Raw genomic sequence first — 18,646 nt, 5'->3', positions numbered from 1 at the left:
TCTATCATTTTATATGAGGAGGTAAAAATTAATTCCTCCTATTCCTTGAGTAGATGCACGTCTAAGTCCTCAAACGAGGGAAAGATAATCACCCGTAATCCACGAGGTATTTGTCTGATATCAAGATACCACTTCAAAATGATGGCATCCCACCATCTTGACAATTCCTGCTTCTTCATGCGTTCCAATTTGATACATTTCTGTTTAAGGCCTTCCTGTGCACTAGTCTGTTGTTGTCTCTTAGATTGGTCTGAAGTTCCTGTGAGCAGCTCCATAAGGCGTTTGTCTCTCTCATCGTCAAAAGACATCTTAGTACGTGAATTCTATCAATATGTATCCAATTATTAAACCACAATGTGGAGAACTGAGTGCAAACTACCACATAAATTTCATATAAACACAGCAAGAAAGGCAGTGGTGGCAAGTACAGTAGCACATCAATCCTATCAATAGACAAGTAAGTTCCTGTTAATAACCAATTCAAATTCTTGGTGCCTCTCGAGAACACAAAGACATCCCACTACCCAAAGATGTCGCTGCACGGAAATTCCTACGAGCTTCCGTGTTACTAGAACAAAAATCACTGTGTCACGGCACTTTAAATGTCCATAATCCAGTCTTTGATAGTCAACAAAACAGGGTGTGAGTAAGTGAATATGTGACATTTGAGTTTATAAACAAGATTTTTTTGGTTAAACCAAGAGATTTGTTGGCTTTAGAAGGAGCTTTTGACCTAATTCTTGCATTATCAAGTGCCATTGTCTTAACTGTTCGATCACCCTCCTTATGTGGGGTGGTGATGCTATTTTTTCCTATGAGCATTTCTAATAGACTGCTGTGACATAACACTATATCAGCCCCAATGTTATCTTAGTGTTTATTTATGAGACTTTTAAGAATAATAGTTCATTTGCCATGATGAAGTTCACCTATACCACACTTGGGAAATGATATTGGGTCCATAATTATGGCCAATTATTTGACCCTATTAGATATACAGCCAATTATATTATTATTTCTCTTTCAGGTTGTCACGGGGCGTGAGTTCTCAGGGAAAAAAGGGGTCAAACAAAAGACTGGTGGGAAGCCTCGGATGTCATCACGCCTCTTCTTTTTCCAAGACAGGATGAATGGAGTGACCCGAGTCCCGTAGCTACCACCGAAAGAAGCTCGGGTTTCTTTAACTGGGACCCAGTCATCGAGAACTCCACTCCCTGGAAGGACATCACACACCTTGGCCCAACAAGAGACGACGAGACCCAGAAGAAGGTGGGTATCATCACCAGCGGAGAGGATCGCGGAGAGCGGAGTACGAAGGATTGCGGAGGAAACATCAAGCCAGGGAGAGAGAGAGAGACTAAGACCTAGAGAGCGGGAGAAACACCAAAAGGACATAAAGTCTATATATTCGTGTGCCGGTATATACCGGCTACAATGAGAAGACGTGTACCTTTCGAAATAAAACCCGCCTTGATCCGCTCTAGAGTCGCTGTCATTACTTCAGAACCGCTACACAGGTTTTTGTAGTTTATTCAAATACTCTAAATCATAAATAAATTTCCTGTCTACATAGCAACTGGAACAACTCGGACACGTAGTAGGTAACTTAATAGCAACTCCAGGAGTATGGATTGCCTCTGTATCCTTGTTAAGATATGTCACGACTAATTTTATAATTAAAATATTTTTACTTTTTTCTTTCTTCTTTACACTCAATCCCTAAATTTAGATTAGTCTACATGAAAGTCCGTATTGGTCTGCATATATCTTCCTAGGAATTGCGGGGGTGACTACTGAACATGGACTTGGTTGGAACTTTGGAACACTACCTTTTCTACTAACATTTCTCAAATAAGGTGATTATTAATAAACAAATAAGGAACTGAGAGCGACTATTCTCATTATAACGACATTTTAGATTTCTAAATACTCATGTTTTATCCTCTTTATTTATAGGACTCTTTCGCATGTTTACGCATCTTTAATGGCCAATACTCTCTACTTTGAGTAGCGGAAGGACTTAGTGTTTTAAGGTAGATACTTTTATTCTTGTGTTACTGTTTTCATTTTAATATTAATACAGGCCCTTGAAGTTCTTACATTTACATTTCCTTTATATATTGTATTTTTTGCATATTTTGACGTACTTCTAACTGATACAACTCTTTACTCAGAGTAGTGGTAGGACCCAGTGTCTTATGGTAGATACTTTATATGAAGAAGAAAAAAATTATTATTCTTCTTCACGGTATGAGCTTCTCAATTCTTAAAAACAAACACAAAATCATTTAATACTTATTGAACAAGCTTGAAAATCTACACCTTGTGGCTTCACTTTTCACTATTTGTTTCTTCTTTTTCTGTGCACTTGGGTGTTCACCAAACTAGAATTGAGTGTCACTGAATCACGTTCTCTGTTCTTAGTCGCTTCGCATGATACATTTTTTTCCTTTTTCCTTATTTTGAACTAGGACAAACAAAGATAAAGACATTATGTCGTATTATGGCTGTAACATTTGTGTATATTTTGATATTGTTTGCAGCCTTGAAAAAGTTACAGTGCGTAACGAAACACGTGTCGGCTGCCTTCATTTCTCAAAACATCGAGGAAGCATCGGGATTACGTCTATTATTGACTCAGACAGTATTTTTCTTACTATGATTTATGAAACATGATCTTTGACTGTCATGTGAAGTACCATCATCAGATAATTAAAATTTAAACTTTTTTGCAAACGATTTAAGAAATTATTTATTGAAAGCTTTACATGGCTGTGGGCAGTCTCAAAAATAGTGCTAAAACTGTTTTGTTGACTAGCAAAGACTAGATTATGGACATTTAGAGTGCCGAGACACAGTGTTTTTTGTTTTAGTAACACGGAAGCTCTTAGTAATTTCTGTGCAGCGACATCTTTGGGTAGTGGGATGTCTTTGTGTTCTCGAGAGGTACCAAGAATTTGAATTGATTATTACCAGGAACTTACTTGTCTATTGATAGGATTGATGTGCTACTGTACTGGCCACCACTGCCTTTCTTGCTGGGTTTATATGAAATAATGAGCATTCAAGGCTGAAATGGTGATACAAGGATATGTATGGCAGAATCCATTCTTGTGTTGCAGTAGAAATTTATATTATTCGATGGAAAGGAAAATGTAATGAATGGGCACTAAAAGGGTCTATTTACTAAACAAGGAAAAGCTGCATTTGGGACAGAGATATTGTTATTTTTGGGAACGCAAAACTGTTTTATCCAGTTCATTCATACAGAAGCTTGTATTAAATAGGTAAATATCTACATTTCCAAAGGCCTTAAAGCCACTGTTTGGGAACACAATTATGGCATTTATGAAACACATTCAAAAGCTGAAAATTGATTGATAGTTTGGAAGGTTTGGCAAACTTAGTGCTGATGTCTCCTTGGTGCCAGGAGGCGTTTGCTGGTCTGCTACAATTTTATGATTCATGAAGTAATTTTCAATTTAGCTATTTTTCTACAAATTAAGATAATATAGACAAAGATAATATGCATGTATGAAAAATTTGCATACAAATTACACCTCAACAATAATACATTTTTCTATTTTTATTAATGAAATTCTGTATATGAAACCTCATGCTTAGTATCCCTGCCTCTCATGTATCCTAGTGGTGGAAGGGGATGCTGGAACATACGTCCATTAATTGTTGCAATGGCATTTTTGTAACACTTCATTACTTTTAATTACTCAAATAGGCTGCTTAGTGGTCAATTTGGATGTATTCTCCTGCAATTACTGTAGTTAAACTAAATCAAGTTACATTATTTATGTCACTCCTTTCTTCTGAGCTACTCTTTTAGCTCTGCCCTCGCTTTACTATTTACTCCTGCATACATTATTGGCAAGTAGCAAAAGGCTTTCTTTTTTAGGCTCATTCCTTTGTCTTTTTCAATATTTGATATGTGATTTACATAGTCTGCCGCTTTTCACTGGAAACCAGAGATCTCACTTGGGAAGCTCAGGGTGCATGGGTGTGAAGGCCCTCTAAAGGACAGAGGCCATTATCCATCACCACACTAATATATGCTGGGCTCTCTGGAAGAAAGATATGTGATGTCAGAAAGGTAGTGATGGGTTCACTGTAAGAGGTAACTGGAATGGACAGGGAGTCTGGTAGCAAAAGCACCACACAAAGCAGTTGACGTGGTCAGATGCTAGAGAAAGGTACCACAAGTGAGCGGTAACTAGGGTAGCAGTTGATATGAGAAACAAAAAAGTGGGTCCCAACATGTAGCAAGGTTGTTCAAGTAACCAGCTCTCATAGCCCGGGCCCCTGGTGCCAGTCACAAAGAGATATATGTGACACATGACTGACCTGATGGTCTAAAATCTCTGCTATGAAGGTGTGCTGCAGGTTCGCGCCACACTCCTGCATGCAGTCAATGGGGAATGAGTGAGTGAGCGAGCAAGCAAGTGTGTGTGTGTGTTTGTTTGTTTGTTTTTTGGGTATAACAATATAATCTGTAAATCAGACTTTGTGACTCCAAAACACTTTTTCACAATGGCAAAACCCCTTTTATGAGTTGGAGAAGTATCACCAGTCATAAAATGGGTATAAAAGAGGAAGTCATTTACCCTCCTCTTTGTGAATCACACATGAAAGTATCATATAGTGAGCTGCAAACGGGATAATTTCCCCAAGGGAAATCCTGTTAGTTGGCATCAAGAGGACCATACACTGGCCACTGAGACCACTGCCTGCTCACCATGTATCCCCAAATGGGAAACAGTTTTTTTCAGGAAATGGGCTACTTTTGAAATAAATGTTTCCCCTTTGGGAAAGCAAACACAGAAATGACCTTCTGGCATTTGCAGGCTACCATTCCTGCATCCAAACCCATTCACAACAGGTAAGAATAAAAATACGATTTACATAATTAATATTCATAAGGAAGATGTGTTTCGCGTTCCACCGAATGGATATTGTGCAATGCGATCTCTTTATACATGGGTCACATCACATATTACATACCAGTTTGCAAACCGGTCTTTGTGCAATTTGCACATTTCTAGTTTGTGAACGGAGATAGTACACGAGGCCGCTGTTTTCTTAACTGTATTAACTCATCCTAAAGTTTCCTATCATTCCCCACATACATAGAAATGGTTAATACTTCGAAGACGGAATGTGTAAAAGTAATGTTCTGTTTATGGGTTATCCCAACAATTTTGGGCCAGATGTACGATCGTTTTTTGGAGATAGGAAGAATGCTGCAATGAGAACGTTTGTGTACACAAGATTGCGATCAGCTATGCGTGAGCTATACACACAGTTTCCTGCAGAACCACCAACTTTAGAGGCCCTGCAGCTCCTCTACACCACCCCGACACACGCTAAACTAGTCACACGATTATATTGTGCTTCACAGAAGGAAGGGGCTGATGTGGGGGTGAATTCATTAGACAGGGGGAATGCAATTATTTCCGAACCGCTCTCAGATGAAAACTGGAGCACCTGCTGTAGACTAACAGGGCAACTAACAGCAAACGGCAATCTTCGATTGGTACATTTTAATTATTTACATCAAATATATATACCCCTGCTCAGTTGTATAAATATGGTCTACGTGAGGTTGCCAATTGTAAGAGGTGTGGTACCCCTGATGCTGACTTTCACCATTTAGAGTGGGCCTGTCCAAAAGTACATTCATTTTGGGGGCAGGTCACACGCATTCTGCAACTGATGGTGGGTCACCCATTGCATGTACTCCCCAATTATGTCTGCTGGGAAATGTTACCGATATTAAAGCCTCTATTAGGAGATTAGTGGCAGTAGCACTCTTACTTGCCAAATGTAGAGTCTCAATATGCTGGGAAGATAGACTTGCGCCGACAACTAGACATTGGTTGTAAGACATGGCATACTGCCAAGAATAATTCACCTGCTATGCTGAAGAACTACCTAGAGCCTCGAAACCCTGTGATATATGCAGTCCTCTTACTTCTCATTTGCCAACAGTAAATGATATTTGATGGCCATGATTAATACTGTATTGTTCTGCATTGCTTTTTTCCTTTTTAAGACTTATTGGTGTCATGCTAATGCCGGTCTCAATTGTAATTCGGTTTGAAATCATTGTAATGTGCTGCAAATAATACCTGTATTTTGTGTGCCCAGCAACTGCTAATGAATTTATGGATGTCCATGTTTTCTATTTGAAAATGCATAAATAAAATATTAATACAAAAGAAAAAGGTGTACGACCCATTTTTTGCAGTCACAGAGGGGCAAAAAACGGTAGCGCAATGTACCAACCCTATTTTGCGAGTCACTAATGCAATAGCGACGCGCAAAATAGGGTTAGCGACTCAATATTAGGAAGGGGCGTTCCAAGGGCGTCCCTTCCTAATAGCGACTTTGAGCCCTATGTAAGAATGTTATGCGACCGCATTTGCGGTCGCAAAACACTCGCAGTTTACCACCCTCTTAAAGAGGGTGGTAAACCATTCGCACCCTTTGTGAATGGGTGTGCAAACATTTTTTAAGAGCAGGCAGTGGTCCCAGGGACCACTACCTGCCCTTAAAAAATTAAACAAAAACGTTTCATTTCGTCTTTTTTTTAAAATGCATCCAGTTTTCCTTTAAGGAAAACGGGCTGCATTTTTTTTTTAAACTGCTTTATTGACAAAACTGTCCCAGACATGGTGGTCTGCTGAGCCCGGTAGGACACCATCCCTGGGAGTGCCAGCCATTCCCAATGGGGTCGCAAATTGCAACAGTCTCATTTATATGCATGAGGCATGCAATTTGCGACCCCATTGGAAATAGCAAACAGCGTCTCTGACACTGTTGTACATTGATGTTTGCGACTCGCAAATTGCGACTCGCAACTTAATGCAACTTGCGAGTCACAGACATCAATGGTCGTACATCTGGCCCTTAGTCTCAATGTATACACTTCAAGGGACACTCTTAGTTCTAGAAATCTTTGATTGATTGAAGTACAGGGGAAAAAAAAGAATCAATCCTAGCACATATAGACTAAGCTAGGACTTGTGCCCTAAATATATGTTCACAATAAAAACCACACACTACATCGTTAGGTAAACAAGTAAATGCACACAGTTAACTTAACAAATGTACTCATCAAACTTACTTGTGATTGTGACAAAGCACCGGCACCTTTACTCTCTTGTGAGAGGAAGAACCGAACTGACATTAAGAGCTCCTGGACACAGCAGCGAAATTCATCCTCATTCTGTCCACCAGTAGCAATTGAATACAACTTCCGAGATTGTACTATATACTTAAAAATATATTCTTGAGCCTAAAACACGAACAAAGGTTTGCTCAAAGTTATTATAATCACAATTTGAAGAAAAAAATACAAAAAGTTGAGATGTCTTAACTATTCTCGAGCACAGAAGACAAACTTGGCGAATTTCACATCACACCTTTGTTATTATCGGGTTAAGTGAATACAGAGTTGCAATACATTGTACAAAGTTAAAATGGAGCTGCAGTATATAAAGTAGGGAAATTATATATGTGTGGCCTTTCTCTGGCATACAAAACATTTAATAGTGTATTGCCGAAAAAAAATCAGAAACAACTTTAATGGCGGTATCACTCACAAAGTTGTCTGTGATTAAAGATGCTGTGACAAGCGAAAATCATCGAGGGGTAATCTACTGGTATGTAATGTATGCATTATGTAATGTTAACAAAAGAGAAACTATTGCCAAGCTAAGTTCTGCAAAAATGTGGACTGCATATTTTAAGCCTCTCGTTATTACAAATGTGTAATATATAGTGTATTAAGGTACCCCAGAAAAAAAACATTCTTTTAGCAATATTTAGCATATGATTGTAAAGAAAGTATGGGCACGATGTAGAATTTGGTAGACGGAATAAAGCCAGTTAGGGTGGTGGAGAATTTGTATGAAATGTTTGTTGTACGTCCTTCATAGTGTACAGACTCTTGCACCAAACTTTTGAAAGTTATACATGTTTCATTTTTTATAAAAAATGTACAACTAATGGCCGCCACACCATGATAGTTTTTAGGTCTCGCCTATACAGCGCACATGCGCTGCATAGGCAAAAGACCTTTAGCAATCGCTTCGGCTTTTCAGCCAAAAACGTGCACGCGTTCCATTGCCTTAAATGGCAACGCGTACACGTCTGGTGATTCACTCGCTCCCGCAAGTGAATCGTGCGGGCCCCATCCTCTCTCCCCTCCCCCTGCTGCCGCGCGAGGCATTGGGACAGAGAAAATAAACAACCTCAAGGTTTGCTGGCAGGACGTCATTAAATGCAGGTATTCCTCTGCATCTTACCCCAAATGTTACTTCTGTTCGAGTATTTCAGTAAAGCATGATACGCGAGTTCTGGTAACCACCCCTTTGGTTAGAAATATGTTATCTGAATCATGCATGATGTACACGTTCGCGTTAAGGGGTCAGTGCTAGAGCCATGTTGGTATAGGGGTGGCGATCCTGAGGGTGACGTACAGGAGCTGTTGCTTAGGATGGACAGTGGAAATGTGCACCAGCACACACTGGCTGCACGCTTCAATAGGGGCTTTAGGGGGAAAGGGTTTTTACCTTCTCAAAACTCACAGTTTCCCAGAGTTACTCCTCTAGGCCCATCTCACTACTACTGCGTGACTCCTTGTCTTTTCTCGCCCTCTCTCCCTTTCTGTGAAACGACATGCATTCTCCTCACATGGAAACTGCACACTGTCTGCATTTCACTTACCTCCTCACAGAACACACCCATCTCCTCACCACACATACATAAACTGCCCCTCCTCTACCCACAGCCAGCCCTTCACCCACGGCATAGCCCACCCCCTCTATTACATCCACACTGCTAAGCTTCACCCTCCACACATGCATCACCAGCCACTGCCCACTAACCTCCTGAACATAGCTGGCAGTCCTTCCCTCACACACATTATGCAGGCCTTCTTCTGCACACTGCACATATTTCAACAACGCATCTCCCTCAAGCCACAACCTGTATTCGCACTTAACCAGCCCTCCCGCTTTCATTCCAATCCACTAGCCCCTTTACACCCTAACCTTGCATCCTATAACACGACATCCACCAAAGTACTCTCCCACCTCCTTGCATGCACTCACCAGCCTTACACGCTATGCAGATGTTGCCAGCTGCTCGCTTTGAACACACCTAGTTTCTCCATCTTCATCCTGTGATGGAGGCTGACATAATGCTGCTCATTTTGTCCATCTTGAGCCTGTGACGGATGGCGCTGCTTCTATGCTGCATCTTCGGCAGACCAGCCTTCCATTAAAGGGTATTAGTTGTTCTACCTTTTTCACCTTCCACTCCTGCATACAAGAACCTTCCACTATGACAATAAAGCACTACTCTAAAGGGGAACTCTCCACATAGTGCAGCAGCATCTCTGGCCTTGATGTGTCCCTTGCAAAGCCAGACTTGAGGCTAGGTCTTCAGAGGTATGTGCCCTGTGACATGGCAAACCTTCCTTGGGCCCTAATGTAAACATGGAGAATGGGTCCTCATTGTACCCTTGGACCTCGGTGCCACTGCACTGCAGATCTATTGATAGCGATCTATTGATAGCTACACCCGGGTTTCTGCCCTTGCGCCTCTAGAGTCTTATAGCTCAAGACACAATCCAATGTGAATGATGCCTGGAAAATGAGCTGCCATTCAGGAAAGGGGAAGCAGACCTGAGGAAACTACTGTGTTGTTGGCAGCCCCTAGGGTGGGCACTGACGACATGCATCCGTTAGGAATAGGTGGCATAAAACATTTGTACACATCAGCAGAGTGGCATACCACGTGTAACAGTAGCATTTCACAAGAACGCACCTGTTAAAGCAGGGTACAGTACTGTACACAAGCACCACATGGGCCAATTTCGGCAAAACGCACATTGCAGTGCTTAAACCCCTCTATTATCATGCCAGGGCCCGTAAATATCCTTTTTTGGGGCTGCACAACAAATCAGGTGGAACAGGCGGGTTTCTGCTTCCTTCCTCACCCATGCATCCACAAGTCTCGTCCCTATTTTGCTCCAGACATCAGTGGCAATTGTGATGGCAGCCTCTCATTGCATTGTAAACAGTGTGTGCCATTTTGTCTCCATGTTGCATGCTCTTTCCTACATGGTATCTCTTCACCCAATGGACTCCAGATCTTTGAAGACTGTGGGCACATCTGAAGTGGGCTCTCAGTCCCATAAACTTTTCACTTATATCCCTGGTAAGTGCAGGATGCTGTTAACCTATCCACCTTCTGTACGTGAGGAGTGCCAGGAGGCCTATTCAGTACCCACTGATTGTTTTGCCACCTGGAGAAAAGACCTGGTAAACCTCATGGGAATAGCTAGTTAGCAATCTATGGGGTGAAGGTTCTGAGCGCCATCCAGCTTAGAACCCACTGGGCTACACAAGTCCAGTGATAAAGACTTTAGCAATACTAAGAGGGCATCTCTTCCAACCATGAGCCCTCGCATTAGCTGGGCCCTTTGGTTAACAAGCTAGCCGTCACCTGCCACTTTCCCCAGTGGAATTGGCAGCTGTGGGCATAGAGGTAAATGACTTATTTTCGTCATGCCTCCTTCCTCTTGTTATTTTGTCTCAGCCCTTCCTACTAGCTTCTTTCCTCTGCAGCCCTCTCAGTGCTGTTCCTTAACTCTCGTCTCATTCCTTCTTCCCTGATTTCTACCTCCCTTTACTCTGCTTCCCACTCAGTACTCTTCCTGAACTCTCACTGTCTTGCCTCAGCCCTTCTTCCCTGCGTTCTACCTTCTTTCCTTTACTGCCCACTCTGTGCTATTCCTTAACTCTCACTGTCTTGCCTCAGCCCTTCTTCCCTGATTTCTACCTCCTTTTACTCTGCTGCCCACTCAGTGCTCTTCCTGAACTCTCACTGTCTTGCCTCAGCCCTTCTTTCCTGCGTTCTACCTTCTTTCCTTTACTGCCCACTCTGTGCTATTCCTTAACTCTCTCTGTCTTGCCTCAGCCCTTCTTCCCTGATTTCTACCTCCTTTTGCTCTGCTGCCTACTCAGTGCTCTTCCTGAACTCTCACTGTCTTGCCTCAGCCCGTCTTCCCTGAGGTCAACCTCCTTTCCTCTACTGATCACTCAGTGCTCTTCTTGAACTCAGTCTTGCCTCAGCCCTTCTTCCCTGATTTTCACCTCCTTTCCTCTACTGGCCACTCAGTGCTCTTCCTGAACTCGGTCTTGCCTCATCCCTTTTTCCCTGATTTCCACCTCTTTTCCTCAACTGCCCACTCAGTGCTCTTCCTTAACTCCCACTGTCTTGCCTCAGCCCTTCCCTGATTTCTACCTCCTTTTACTCTGCTGCCTACTCTGTGCTCTTCCTCAACTCTCACTGTCTTGCCTTAGCCCTTCTTCCCTGAGTTCTACCTTCTGTCCTCTGCTGCCCACTCTGTGCTCTCCCTTAACTCTCGCTGTCTTGCCTCAGCCCTTGTTACCTGATGTCTACCTCCCTTTCCTCTGCTGCACACTCAGCGCTCTTCCTTAACTCTCACTGTCTTGCCTAAGTCCCTTCTTTGCTGATTTCTACTTCCTTTTCCTCTGCTGCCCACTCTGTGCTCTTCCTGAACTCTCACTGTCTTGCTTCAGCCTTTTACCCCTGGTTTCTACCTCCTTTTCTCTGCCTGTAGTTTCACTTTTAGCTTCAAAACATTGGCAATGCCAGTATCGCTGGCTAAACACTTCCTACGGTCCCTAAGGCGAGATTTGTTGGCTATGCCAATGCTGGTTTCACATGGTGTGTTTTTCTTTTTTTTTTTAACTGCCCTTCACCACCAGGATATATTTGGCAGTGACAAACAACAAAACAAATGTCAACCGACCACACACTAAAATTGAGAAGATGATCGAATGGCTTACCTTTAATGGCCTGTACTGCGTTAGGCCGGCAAAGGAGTATGGCAGCGACAGAGCTAGAGTAGGCGCTGTCAACATCCTGTTGGTACGCCCAGCAATAAAACGGCAAGTGGACCAAGAGTTTGGTGCAGAGGGCTGCCAAACTCTTAATCAGACCCTACATGCTGAGCCAGATATTCTGCCCTTCTCAGGAAAGCCACACAGTCTTATACTCACCCAGACCAGCATGCCAAAGTTTCCCTTAATGCTTTGTTTACCTTGAAAAAGTGGAGGTGTGGCAAGAGAGCAAAGGACACACTGCTCTACAGAGTCCCTTGGAAAACCAAATCAGGTTCTATATTGTGCCCTTATCTGTTTGCAAGTGGCAACTAGGACAGGCCCTCTTCCTGGGAAACAAATGATGAGGCTGCCAAGAAAGTAGAGCTATAAAATGGAGGCAAACGCCAAGTAGAGAAGGGACAGCCTATCAAGTGCAGGGAGAGTTGTTGCTTAATTATTCACTACAGAGAGGAAGACAATGGTGATTTGATCGCCAACAGTGAGTATATTGAACTTGCTGCCCTTATATGATATGCATGCTTTGAGTTCGTAGCCCTTTTTACACCTTGTAATGAGTGGCATGAGTAGGGTCGGGGGCAAAAACTCAAACTGACAGCAGGTCCCTCCTCTTGTGAATCTCCCCAGGCACCAGAGTATTTAAAACTCTGGACATGATGACATCCCTGTGCATTTACATCAGTTTAGTCATTATTTCAGAGTGAAACAATTTAATGGAGTGATGAATACTTCTGACTTCAGATTTCTTATTTCGTAAACCAATACCAAAGCAATGCCCCTTCTAAGATCGCTGGCCTACACGGTGGATGGTTACATCAAGAAGTCTTGCCTGCAGACTTGTGAAGTGATGCAGGAATGCCTGGCAAAATTAGTGACAGATGTCATCATGGCTGCCTGGCAAATGTACAAAACTGGAATGCCTAGTGCCCGAGTAGTAGTCAAGGCTTCCTTCCTAGTGCAAGGAGCTCCAATACTCTCATGAGAGTTCTGTTTGGCCAAGAATAGCACATCTTGATGCAAAAGAACGAGTCATTGACATAAAGCCCTTTTTCAGGACCCCCTTCCTTTAAGCATGTTGTTGGTATAACCAGTAGGGATCTTGACCCCCTTACATGGATTTGGGGACAGAAACGAACACAGACAGAGTGGTGAACTTCCCCAGATGGAAAGCTGACACGGCTTGCAGAAGAAAGGATGCACGAGACATGCTTGTCAGAAAAAGGAATTATACAGAGGTTGAAATGACAAAGTCTGCAGCTCACTGACATGATGCGCTGAAGTGAAAGCAATGAGAACAAGTTACATACCTCTGGTAATGCTCATTCTACCATAGCAAACCTTTACCATATATTCACCAGGCACTAGACTGGATCCAGAAAAATGTCTCGATAGCACTGATCCCGTGAGCCATGGACTCCGTGATGACTGCACACTGCCCCCAAAGGGACGGAGAGGAGCCACATCCAAGATCCAACCCTGTGTACTGATGTCAGTTTCTTGTCTTTTCCTGTTTTGTATCCTCAACTCAGACATGAAGTGCGAACAGTTGTTTGTACCACTATGCTGAATACAAACATAGGACCTTTTTAGATGTTAAAAAGGCCACTTCACAGAATTGGAAGACGGGGGGGGGGGGTGGGGGCTAAGGAACTGAAATTAGATAGAGCATCCACCAGAAACAATGTTAACAAAAGTAAGTACTTGTACTTCTGCCGGATACTTATAGACGCAGATTCCTTACCTTAGAATAAATGCGTCTGTGAAGTGGTCTCAGACCAAGAGTTCTTTCAAGACCGGACAAGCAAAATACACTTCCTACTGGCCTGGCTGTAAAGGCACTTATGGTTCATGAATGTCTGCTCTGACACTCATGTTGCAGCTTGGCAGACATCAAAAACAGGTACTGCTTGTGCCGATACATTAAAAGCAGCCTTAGCTCTGATGCACTGGACTCTCAGGACTTCTGGAGGCTGCTTTTTGGCCAGAGCATTGCAGATCATAATGTATTGGACTATCCACTTCGACAGGGTCCTCTTCTGCACAGCCCTCCCTTTCCTTGCTCTGAAGAACCCCACAAAAAGGTGATTGTTTACTCATAGGTCCAAATAACAATCAATGTAAAAGCTTAAAGTCCTTTTGGGATCCAGCCAATGCTGCCTATCTTACTCTACTGAAGGGTGCAGAGGAGTTAAGAATTCTGACAGAGTGATGGATTGTCTAACGTGAAAGGGAGTCACAACTTTTGATAAGAATATCACTCGAGTCCTCAGGATCATCTTGTCCAGGAAGAAAGGAGTTGTAGGGCGTCAGCAATAAAAATGCTGGAAGTTCACTCACTCAACAAATTGACGTAATCGCAATGAGGAAGAGGAGGGATCGTGATAGCGAGTGGCTGTGCATCAGCTCAAAGGATGAAAACATGAGAAATGCCAGGACTAGCACCACAAATGTTTTGGGAGGAAACATTAATACATTTCATCATAACAGGTGATTTAAACAAGGATGGTTGGTCTAGCAAACAGAGAAAGGATGAAAGGACTGACAAATAACCTTCAAATATAGTCCACTACAAGACACGGATTGACTATAGCTAAAACAAACTAAAAGACATCTGATAGCTTTACTTGTAAAAGTCACTCTATGCCACAAATCTGTCTCAGTACCCAGCATAAACTGATTTTGTGGCAGGGTGCCTCGCACCAAGGATGACAACCACAACTTCAGTTAGTTGATCAAATGCAGTCAGTTTCCACTCCTCAATGTAAGCATATGAAGGTGCTGAGACAGGTGGTTCTTGCAAAGTGTATTCCGGTTCATTGATAGTCAACCCTAATCAAGTTAATAACTTTTCCGTTGTCCGGAGGTGGTCCACACAAACTGTTAAATTACTCTGGAGCAGGATGTTATGTTAAAAACACTAGATCACTTAGTCCTGATCTGTGACATCTGACTATGGGGCACTTAACTGCTGGGATCTGGTAAATCTGAGACCAAGCTGCCAGAATAGGATCAGTTAGGGATTTGTTGAATCATATCAAGAGATCAGAGGGAGCAGGGCCAGGATGCAAAATGTCTGTCAGGAGGTTATGCTTAGCATCTCAGTGGTAGTTGCAATTCCACAGCCCTCCATATCACTACCGCAAAAAGAGGCACTTTCTTCTGCAGGGGGGTCCAAGGGTGAAACACAGGCAGATATAGAGAGGTATCAAATCTACTGTCATTTTGCAAGTCAAGATGAAGGCAAGAATCTGAAAACTAAGGTGGGAGCAAATGTTTTGTATTCTCATTATCTGGTAGAAACAATATCTAGCTGCAGATTCCTTAACTTAGAATTTCTGAGGCGTCAGGATGGATCCAGAAACATTTGCATAAGCTGTACCCTTTGCGCGTGCCGTCAAATGGCTCCATTCGGCTCTGGGTGACGTCGTTGGTGTCGGTTATGACGTTGCGGTCAACTATATAGCTGTCACCCAGGCGCATGGATGTCAGTAAGGTTTGACTGCTTCTAAGCCAAAGCACAGCAGAGAACAATCCCGCGAGAAATGGTTCTTTTCTGCACTGTCCGACCTTTCTTAGCTCCCACATAGCCCACAAAGAGTTAGTCGTCGAACCGGAACTCTTGTGTGGGGTCAAGGTAGAAAGACAACGCTCTTTTTAGGTCCAGATGATGGAGACGCTCCTCTTCTTTAGAGGGATGGGGGGAGCAAAAAAGTTGGGCAGCGTGATAGATTGACCCAGATGAAATGGGGTCACCCCCTTTGGAAGAAATGAAGCACGAGTGCGAAGCACCACTTTGTATGCAAAAGTCATCATGTAGGGCGGCCTGCAAGTCACTCACCCTCTGCGCAGATGTTATCGCCACCTGAAAGGGAGAAACAGCGTTTACAACGCTGTCAATACCACACTGGTAGGTTACAACACGGACGTTACATCGTTCGCGTTGTTACCACGCATGGCATTACATCGCAAGTCGTTTCTACGACTTGCGCTAGATGGCGCGCAACACCAGGGAATGTGTTGGATTTTAAATCCAACACATTCCCTGCTGTTGCGCTAACTGGAGTAGGAATAGTAATTTATACTGTTCCTAAGTCCAGCGCGCCATCCAGTGCAAGTCGTAGAAACGACTTGCGATGTAAAGCCATGCATGGTAACAACATGGACGATGTAACGTCCGTGTTGCACGCTACTGTGTGGTAATGTATGGCATAGTAACGTCATACATTCCCAGAAAGGCTGTCTTAATGGTAAGTAGCTGGAGGGGACAGATGTTTCAAGGCTGTAAGGGAGCACACATAAGAAAAGTGAGAACTAAATTAAGGTCCCACTGTGGCTTGACAAAGGGTGTGGGTGAAAACAAGTGACCCAGCCCTTTCAAGAACCCATTTACAATTGGAGACTTAAAGAGAGAGGGTTGATCTGGTAGGCGGCAAAAGATTGGATAGAGCAGAAAGATAGCCCTCAAGAGTACCCAAAGCAGAGGCCTGCTGGGCAGGGGTAAAAATTAAAAGACGAACAGTAGAAAGAGAAGCAAAAAAAAGGGACAATAGACCTTTCTGTACAATACGATACAAACATTTGCCAACGCAGGTGTGAGACCGGCCTCGTGGCGTGGGCCCTCCCGACCAGCAAGTAACCATACAACCACGCCGAACCTCGTAGACACGGCCTTCCGGCTTCCGTGGGCCAACATCCCGAGGGCCGACCAGAGCACCAACACGCATGCCCGGGCAAGGGAGAACGAAACCCCCCCCCCCCCCAAACCAGACCGAGAGGCGCCGACCCTGTCACACCTCTGGTCTCTCCCCCGAGGGAGGTTTCGATCGACCACCAGGCCCCCGGTGAGCGGGCGCCTCGCCTGCTGGGTGTCTGGAGTCCCTCCCAGACCCACCTGAACAGATCAAAGGGCCGAGCGACAGGAATCCCCGACACACCGCCCCCCAGGCACCAGACCCCTCTCCGCGAGGACTCCGGACTTCAAAGAGGAGAGGGAGTATAACAAGGGGTGCGGAGAGGACGGGAGCAGAGAAGACCTGGACTGACGAGAGCCTGCTGACCTGGTCGCGGCTCGATCGCTCACCGAACAAAAGAACGCTACCCGAACTCTGAACCATCTGAGCCCTGCTGACGCCGTCGCGGCTCCCCGAACTCTAAACCATCTGAGCCCTGCTGACGCCGTCGTGGCTCCCCGAACTCTGAACCATCTGAGCCCTGCTGACGCCGTCGCGGCTCCCCGAACTCTGAACCATCTGAGCCCTGCTGACGCCGTCGCGGCTCCCCGAAGTCTGAACCATCTGAGCCCTGCTGACGCCGTCGTGGCTCCCTGAACTACGACCCTCCGGTGCCTGCTGAGTGACTCGCGGCCCGCTCCTCCAAGAGAATCGGCAGAGATTGCCGAGAGAAGCAACATCCCCTCAGCTCGAGGATTGAGAGCTGTGCGCCGGATACCTCGCAGAGACACTGACTCAAAGACTGTCCCGCTACCCTTTCCCTCCTCACGAGATCGCTGCCGCTTGTGGCATTAATTCTGCACCTGCCTGCCGGATCATAAAGATCCCTGACAACTACCGATAAAAACATTGTCTTATAACAAATTACTGTGTGGTGTCCCTCTATCCGAAGAGAGAGTAAGCGCGGCGTGTGCGATCCTAGGTACGAGACCCTTCCAGGAAGGGCCTCCCTGCTCTTGCTCGGCCTAACTCTGGGTAAGGTGGGCCTCCGGGTGGTCGGGAACGCATTCCGCAGCTTCCCCGGGGAACGCCTTCCAACAGCAGGCATATATCGTCTTAGCGGAGGGACGTCTGGCTGCCAAAATAAAGTTGTATACTTGGGAAGGAAGGTCAAATGCCATCAACTGACGCCGCTCAATCTCCACGCATGGAGACGGAAAGTTGACAGGTTCGGGTGGAGGACCCTCCCCTGTTGCTGCAACAGAAGATCCTCCCAAAGGGGCAGCCTGATCGGAGGATCGATGCTCATTTTCAGAAGCTCTGGATACCAGACTCTCCTTGCCCAGCCCAGAGCCATAAGGATGACTTGGGTCTGGTCATTCTTGATCTTCTTCAGAACTCTGGGCAGAAGTGAATGGGCGGAAAGGCGTACAACAAGCCTGAGCTCCACTCACAACGAAAAGCATCGCCTTGCGATAGCCAACTTGGAAACTCCAGTGCACAATGCGCAACTGATGATATTACGCATTCTCTTCGGAGGCGAACAGATCTAACTGAGGTTCTCCTCACTGCTGAAAGAGACCCTGCGTAACCTTCGACTAGAGACGCCATTCGTGATCCGCTAGGCATCGACAGTTGAGTTCGTCCACCCTGGCATTCAGAGAACCTGCCAGGTGTTGGACCGCCAGGGTTATGCTCTCCTGTTCCAGCTATGTCCAGAGACGCAGGACCTTTTGACAAAGGGTCCACTACCCCTCCGCACCCTGCTTGTTGTAGTACCACATGGTGAACACCAGCACTAATTTCCCCTTGACAGAGGGAAGAAATGCTTTCAATGCCAACCCAATCGTGCGAGGCTCCAACAAACTGATGTGGTGCCCCGAGTCCGCCGGAGACCAGTGTCCTCTGATCTCCACCTCTCCCAGATGGCCACTCCATCCCAAGAGTGATGCATCTGTCACCACTGTGTGATCTGGTTGGGGAAGGGAGAGGGGTCTGCTCTCGACCCAATCGCGGTTCATCGAC

General features: G+C 44.7%; 1 protein-coding gene across 3 annotated transcripts in view; it reads right to left on the bottom strand.

The window, feature by feature from the left end:
* Positions 1-18,646, bottom strand: part of DOCK4 (dedicator of cytokinesis 4) — a 1,768,257-nt gene that overhangs the window by 1,001,310 nt on the left and 748,301 nt on the right. For all 3 annotated transcript variants that reach the window (XM_085653188.1, XM_085653189.1, XM_085653190.1), the window contains exon 22: positions 7,139-7,309. In XM_085653188.1, the coding sequence (XP_085509314.1) occupies positions 7,139-7,309 (171 nt within the window). The remainder of the gene's footprint in view (positions 1-7,138; positions 7,310-18,646) is intronic.

This window comes from Triturus cristatus, chromosome 4_1 (assembly GCF_964204655.1).
Source record: "Triturus cristatus chromosome 4_1, aTriCri1.1, whole genome shotgun sequence".
Lineage (NCBI taxonomy): Eukaryota > Metazoa > Chordata > Amphibia > Caudata > Salamandridae > Triturus > Triturus cristatus.
The sequence above is the reverse complement of the archived record's forward strand: the minus strand, read 5'-3'. Positions and strand labels throughout refer to the sequence as shown.